This window comes from Passer domesticus, chromosome Z (assembly GCF_036417665.1).
Source record: "Passer domesticus isolate bPasDom1 chromosome Z, bPasDom1.hap1, whole genome shotgun sequence".
Taxonomy (NCBI): Eukaryota; Metazoa; Chordata; class Aves; order Passeriformes; family Passeridae; genus Passer; species Passer domesticus.
This window is the reverse complement of record NC_087512.1, coordinates 13,816,609-13,824,601: the sequence shown is the minus strand read 5'-3', so window position 1 is coordinate 13,824,601 and position 7,993 is coordinate 13,816,609. Positions and strand designations below refer to the sequence as shown.

The 7,993-nt window shown below is 41.4% G+C and overlaps 1 protein-coding gene across 2 annotated transcripts in view; it reads left to right on the top strand.

The window, feature by feature from the left end:
- Positions 1 to 4,213: 4,213 nt before the first annotated feature.
- PLCXD3 (phosphatidylinositol specific phospholipase C X domain containing 3) overlaps positions 4,214 to 7,993 on the top strand; it is an 80,163-nt gene continuing 76,383 nt past the window's right edge. For both annotated transcript variants that reach the window (XM_064403313.1, XM_064403314.1), the window contains exon 1: positions 4,214 to 4,410. In XM_064403313.1, the coding sequence (XP_064259383.1) occupies positions 4,308 to 4,410 (103 nt within the window). In that variant the 5' untranslated portion in view covers positions 4,214 to 4,307. The remainder of the gene's footprint in view (positions 4,411 to 7,993) is intronic.

Here is a 7,993-nt window from a genome sequence, read left to right as displayed (position 1 = left end):
AGACAGCAAGATTCTACTTGACAAAGTCAAAAAAAAAAAAAGACAAAACAAACCCTCTTCCAAAAACATGATAAACACTCTTCAGAAAAAGTAGCTAAGGTTAAACAGATTTCCACCTGAGGACTGGATACAAAGACTCCAATTTGCCTTTTATCCTGTTTATTTCAAGCTTCCAGAATTTGGTTAACCACAAACTGTCTTGTTATACACTTTGATTATTTAAGTTTTTGTATATTTTTGTAATGTCTTTGCTTTGGTTATAAAGGATGCAAGTAAAAAAGTATGTCTCACCTTTATATTAACCCATCATCTTCCCAGCTGACATTTGTCAGCTGCTTGGAACAAATATTGTTTCTTCTTAGATTCATTACTAGCACAAGCAAGGATGCTCCAGTTTTCTTAGTAGACAATAACGAATCAGAGTACAGAATAAACCATATTTTCTTCTGTTTGAAAATCAGAAACAGATTTATTCTTTCACATAAAATGAAGAAAATACTGTTTTCCTGTTTGAAAAGGTTTCTGACTAGTGCGAAATTTTGTAATCTGTTTTGACAGGACAAATACTGCTAAACAGAGTTTGCTTAATGAATGCAGGATGAGATTCTCAAAGTAGCCACACAAAATATAAAATGACAACAAAATAACTGCCACAACTTCTATTCACCCATAGAGCTATTGAATAAATTATCTCATTCAGTCAATCTGCTTTGACTCGTTGAGATTTTATGTACTTGTCCCACTTGTTATACCTGTTAGCCATGAGAAGTAGCAAAATTGAGAATACTGTGGATCTACTCTCTTCCCAAGTAACAAAAATATAATTAGCAACTCAGCTGCAAGCAACTGGAAGGGCTTTCCTGCCCAAATGTTACTGATAGAGTCACGAGAGATGCAAACATGGGATAGCAGCCAGGATTTGTTCTGAAAAACTTCTAATAATAGAATTGGGTAGTAAGAACGAGGAAGAAAATAACCTCAGAAGCAGAATCCACTGAAAAAGTTCAAGTATTAAAACAATACAAATTCTTCAGCTCCAAGACTAATTTTGAATTCATTAACAATATATTTAAAATAACTAAATAAATTTTCTATATAGTAGGATAGTCACAGAAATACAATGCCCCATTAAGTAATTTTTTCTTTACCTTTCAGAGTGGAATGTACTTTATGTAACTTACAGAAAAAGATCCTGTTAGTCCTTTGTTATTCACATGATTAAAATAGACGCCAAGGACATATGAAAAAGCAAATTATGTGATTGCTAAAATTAAAAAAGTGTAACAGTAAATGTATACGGTTAAAATGTTATTTTTTTAGGAGAATAAAACCAACAGTAAGTCTTTTTAAATAGTGTAATTAGTTTTGAATGCTGAAGCATCATTCCTGTTGGCTAAATTACTCTGTTTTGCCATTCCACAGAAGCAGAGGTGTCTCTATTCATACACACTGAGAGAGAACACAGTACATGATGAACAGATAGCACAATTTCAATTTTCCACCTCTTCATGGCATCTTCAGTGAGCTCAGCATAGCTGTGAATAAAAGAGCAAAGATGGTATTTTCTTGTATCTTGATTTTAATTCTCATTTTACCTGATATTTTTAAGCTTTTAAGTTATTTCATTCCTGGAATCTACTTTCTTTAACAGTTCAGATTTGTTATGTGTAAGAATTTCAATAATATAGCCAAAAATGTGATTTTTTTTGTTTCTTACTGGGATAAATAGGGATAAAAGCTTGTATGGATAAGCTTTGATTTATGAAAAGCTTTGATTTACAGGCTATCATTGTTTATAAATCAGTAAAAATTAGTCAAATAACAGGTTCAAACTAAACCACAATAAGCTATTCTTTAATCAAGATAAATGGTTTGCCTTTTTTATTATTAAACACCTCCCAAGCAGATACACAGACAAATGCTTTTCATACCACTGAAAGGCTAAAAAAAAATACCATTTTATTTGAAGTCAAAGTTTCCAAGTCAGTTTCTTGGTTTGCTGTATAAATGTTTCTCACTTTCTGTCCCATAAAAGTCTCCTTTCCTATCCCACCTCCCTTCAAATTAAGCGTGTGATTTAAGCCTGTGATTCTCAACTTCATAGAGACCCAATGACATATTTTAAGCCTGCTATCTTAGCAGTTACTTTGCGCTAGAAACAGAGGCAGACCTCTTCAAGCATGATTTGTGTGAGACGCATTAGAGTGGGCCAGTATTCATGAAGCGGAGTATCCATGGTTTTAAAATCCAGACTATGAAGAATCTTACTCTGGATGTTAAAAAAAAAAAAAAAAAACCAAAAAAAAACCCAAAAAAACCTTAATTACTTGCAGAAGCAAATGCCAACAGGTTTCTAGTCCGTACAGAGATGGATATTTACAGGTCTTCATCAGAGCAGAAAGAACTACTGGAAGGCAGTTTTAGACATTATTTTACATATTAATACATTTTAAAGCGATGAGTTTGGTGGTATTTGATTTTGCTCTGAGCTATCCCCAAAGCCTCAGAGACCATAAGAGATCAACAGCAGCACTAACATGTTTAATTTTTGAAAAAGATGTATACTTCAGTTTTCTCTTAGAAAAGGTAGGCCACATAGTGAAATGGATGAAAGTTCATCAGCAATTTTCCAGGTGACCAGTGCAATTAATGAACAATTTTGCCCCTTAAATAAAAAATCTGATTTGATTTAATCATATTGATAGAACCATTAATTGCACCTTTCTGCAATGCTCTTTAAAAATCTTGAAATTTTTACTAAAGTTTCGTCCATTCTTTGAAGATGATGTAATGTAACATCTTCCACCTTTATGTAATACCTTCCATGTTTTTAGTGAGGTTTATGTCTTCATATCCAGAATGTGGATTTGTATTTTTTTTCATGCTTGCTAGTACCAGGGATTTTGGAAGGGGCAGATTAGCATCTTCATATACAGGATGCAGGACTGCAAAAACTTGACAGGCCTTGGTGGCTGTTTGCTTTCTCCTTCCCCCTTTTTATGTATTGTTCAAATCAGACTCAACATCTCCCCCAAGGTCAACCATATGATCACATTTCCCTAGTCAAACCCTTCCTCAAGAGCTATTTCTATTGCAAAAAGTGAGTCAGCAAACTTTCCTTTATTTAAATACCTCAGAAATAATCACTCACTTTTCATGAAATTGTGGCCAAAGGATGAGTTTCTCATGATACTTGCTCTGGAAACTTTAGACAGAAAGAGAAGGGAGGGCTATTATTAGTTGTTCCCTGAAGTTTTATTTTCAAACCCAGCTGTTATAGAAGGGTTTGAGTAAGAACACAAGCTGCAGAACCAGAGCTGACCCTCATAAGAATTCAAAGTGGACTGATAAAGTGAACCTGCCTCAATCATTACTCTCTCTAGGCATTGTTTTTGACAGCTCCACCATATGAACTTCTACACATATATAAACAGCTTTCACAAAAATGGGTAATGCTGAAGGTGAAAAGGCCACTGCTTGTTCTAACAGTTCAAAATGGCTCACAGAGCTTTATAAGGTTCATTCATTCATCCATCCATCCCGAGGCAGCCAAGCAAATGCTTCCTTACTGGCAACGCTAAGATGTTTCTCCAAAGACAGGCTAGAGATGATAATAAAAGATATTACTGTGGATCATGCTCAAAGAAGATGAAAAAATTATTGCCAAAAAATTAAATCTTCACGGCATGCTCAACTAGGGTGCACCGATTTTTTTTTTTTTCGTGTGAACAACCCATTGCAACAAGAGACGTTCGTATCAGGGGCAGATGAAGCCGGCCGGGAGCCGGCTGCCAGGGATGTCGGGTCCCGGCGCGGGACATTCAGCCGAACCATCGCCAAGGTCAGGGAGGTTCTGCTGAGGCCCAGGGCCACCAGCCGCCAGCCGGGGCCCCGAGCGCCATCCCAGGCACAGCCGCCCGGCCGGCGGCACCCCGCGCTCCCGGGGCGGGCTCTGCCGGCCGCTCCCGGCCCGGCCCGGGGCGCTGGGGCCCGGGGCGGTGCGGCCCCGCCAGGACCGGGCCGTGACGCCGCTCCCTGCCCGGACCCCCGCGGTACTTGGGGCGGAATCGCGCACCGAGTGTCCGGGCCGAGCCCCGCGGTGCCGTCCGGCCGCGCCGCGCTCGGAGCCGGCCCCGAGGGCGCTCACGCCGCGCCGCGGAGAGGCGGCGGGGGCTCGGCGGGGCGGGGGGAGGCGGTGCCAGGCGGGCGGGGCCCGGGCTCGGCGGGGCTGTGGCGGTGGCGGTGGCCGTGGCCGGGACTGGGCGAGTTGGAGCGAGCGGCGGCGGCGGTACGGCTGCGGCGGCAGCATGGCTTCGTCGCAGGGGAAGAACGAGCTGCTCTTCGCCGACTGGATGGCAGCGCTGCCCGGCAGCCTCCACAGCACCCCGCTCACCAACCTGGCCATCCCCGGTGGGTGCTCCCGGCTGCCCGCCCCTTCGCCGGGAAGGCGAAGCGCTCGGCGCGGTTCAGCGCTCCCCGCCGCTGGGGAGGCGGCCGTGCCGCCGCGGGGCTCCGCGGAGATCCCTCACCGCGCTGCCGCGGGGCTCCGCGCCCGTCCCTTGCCGCGCTGCCTCGCACTGCCCGCGCCGGTGGGTGGGAGCGAGCGGGGCAGGCGCGGGCAGAGGCGCGGCGGGACGCGGCTCCGGCGGCCCCGCGCTGTCAGCGGCCGTGGGGCGACGGGCGCGGAGTGCGCGGCTCTACCTGGTGTCGGGGAGGGAAGGGAGCCTGTTCCTCTACCGCCGGACTGGCGTGACAGCCCGAGCAGTAAATCTCTTCTAGGACCTAAATGCCACATACTGCCCCTTTCCCCGTAAACTTGTGCGGCGAGGTCGGTCGGAGCGGGGACGGACGCAGGGCTGCGGCTGCGGGAGGGGAGGCAGGCTGCGGCAGTGTGCGGCTTCATGTCATGTCGCTGTCAGAAAAGGCTCGATCTCAACACAATTTTAAATAAGATGAGGGATGACAGGTGACGGTGTTTTGACTACGAACTCTTTCCTGTCCTGCCTCAGTATTTTTTTTTTTTGTAAGATATTAAGTATGATTGTAGACTTAGGCAAAATACATGTTCAAATGCAAACCAGTAGTTGTTTCATATGATCTCTGGTTTGAAGGAGCACCTCAAGGTTTTGCAAGACCTCTTTACCAGCATCCTTCCTCTTTAAGGTGTCTAACTGGAATGAGGTTTTAGAGATGCTGAAGCTCTAATGTCTTTTAAGCTTCTTATGAGAAACGTTCACTTCTTGCAAGTTTTGTGTAGTAGGTGCTGTGTTACACCAGTTTTTATAGTACTAAAGATACTTTAGGACAACGTAATAGCAGCTGATATTTGCAATAATGTGTTTTCTATAGTTTCATTTAGACACAGGTGTGCCCTTCTAAAATTAAGTGTCTTTTAGTTTCTTATGGTTTACACAAGCTATATCTAGCATTTTACTTGCTGAGTGTTGCTGTGGGTTGAGTATATCTTGTATAAAATTGTGTCCCTCCAAGGCATGGGAACTCAGCATCTGCAATTGTTCCATCAAATTCTGTTGGAGCCGTAAAAATCTTCCAGTGTAAAAACTTTTCATTAAAAAAATCCCACAAACTGTGGAACGCTCTTATGGAATATTGGCATGATGAGAAATTATTCTCTTTTGGATGCATGGTGGTTTTTCAGGTTAAACGTATTGTTTTAGAGACTTTTTCCTGGTTTGAGGAGATATGATGAAACTTAAGTTGCTTCCAGATGCAAAAAATTGCCTTTGTTATGCATCACCATGAAGTGACTTCCTTTACCGAAAGAAGCATCATGAGGCTGATACTGGTACATCTATCTCAGCAAGATCTCTGTTACTTTCTTACAGCCTCTTTCTAAAAACTGTCCACAGTTTTTCGAAGTGGACATTTCTCAGAGCTTTGGCACTAATAATACAAGCTTTCACACCTTGTTAATATGTTTAAATTAAAAACAAGCAAACAAACCAATTTATGGTGGGCTGTGCCGGTTAATCCCAATATAGCATTTAGCAGTGGGCAGTTATGCAGGCTCAAAGTGCAGAGACTGAGCCCTTACACTGGCAGAACTATTTTGTTCATGTAACAGCAATGCACACAGACTTGCTTTTTTTTGTGAAATTAGCAGAAAAACTTAAACTATTTAAGTGACATAGTGTTAAGACCTTTGAAATTTGTCCTTCTGTTAGTGTAAATTGACACAGACCTCTTATCTGCCTGTCTCACTTTTAAAATGCCAGGTGTGGCAAATAGAGTCTTATGAGGAGGGTGGCAATATAGTTCATGTAAATTTGTCAGCTAGGGAGCATGGCACACAGACTATAGGTATCAGTGTAGCTTAAGCACTATCGTTTAACAGTAGATTTATTATTACATTCAACATACAATGTAGATATGCACAATATTAAGGAAAAGGGCTAACATGGGATTGGTTTCATCCTTTAAGAAGAAATAGCCTTTCAGACATTCATAGTATTTATATAAATGTTTTCTCCCATATGTCTACAGCTGAGCATTAATAACATGTGCATAATAGCTGTTAGCATATAACTAGTATTCAAGTAGTAAATGCAAGGAATGTGTGTAATCCAAACCTTCATGTGTCAAGGTAGTGTTAAGTTGTGAATTTTTCACTGTTTTTGAAGTTAGTGTTTAAGAGCTAAAGTTTTCATAGCATTTTGTTTACATTGTCTTTTTTTCCTCCCTACCAGAAAAAGTTAACAGTACTTTTTTTTTTCTTTTTTTTTTTTTTTTCCCCTCAGCAGGATTTAAACTTCCCTTGCACAGTAGGAATTCTGATTTTGACATTATTTCAGCTGGATGAAATTCAGTTCTGGAGCCAGAGTCCAACAATGCTAATGTTGAAGAAAACAAACTATTAGCTTGAAAATGTTAGAGTGAATTTTCCATTACAAAGGGTGTTCCACTGTATTAAGGGAGAAGTGTTGTTTTAGAAATCACCAGTACATTTCTCGTCTCCAAGGAATGCTTGGAACTGAGGTGATACACTCAGTTGTCTTTGCACAGACATGGATATATCACATTAGCTGTTGCAAAGAGAAGAACAAGTCCCATAATACTCTGTCATGGTTGTTTTTAAACTGTATTGTTGAAGGAATTTTTTGTTCATAATATGTTTAAAAATATTGCTCACACTCCTTTATTGCTCAGTTGCTAAGCTTATGCAGGTACAAATTTATACTATTTACCACCCTTTACATTTTTGTAAATAACAAATCTTTGCTGGGTTTTTCTAGTATTCAGTAAGTTCTTCTACTCATTTCGTTCTCCACAGTTCAAGCTAGCTCCTTTTGTTTTCCCAACTGCAGGAAACCTCAAGATGAGACAGAAATTTCTAATATATCTTGTGCCAGCTTTGTCCGTCAGAAACTTTTCTATTTTAATTTCTTCCACATACGAGGATGATGCATTTTCTATGAGGTTTCATCTTTCTTTGAGCTGACTATGTCTGTGTTCTCTTATGCTGCAAGTGGCAGATTTTCCTCAAGTGATAATGGTAGCATATAACAGTATACACTCTTTGGAAATAAAATGATCTGTTAGTTTCCAGAAAATGCCACACAAATTTAATCTTCTATTGCTATGACAATCAGAATAATGAAAGGATGTATTCTTAGGACTTTGGGTCAAGGTGTACGTCTTCTACTGCTTGCAGACTGCCTCTTGTGTTAAAGGATCTGCCTGGCTAAACTCTCAACAGTTTGGAGGACTGTGGATTCTGGTCTTTGAGGGAAGGGTATCTTTCAATAATAGATAAAATGTGGCTTTTTCAGTGCCTGTGCCTCTTTGACCAGGATAAAAAATAGGTTTTTGGAGGCACTGCATGTTTATAGGACTGAAATCTTCATGCTCCCAAGCTGAGGCTGAAAGGTGAGGTATGGAGAGCTTGTGTATTCTGCTGTGTCAATGCACCTTCCTTAATCTGAGCTGATCATCAGTTACATGCAGTGCAGTAAATAGACATCAGTAGGCAGCA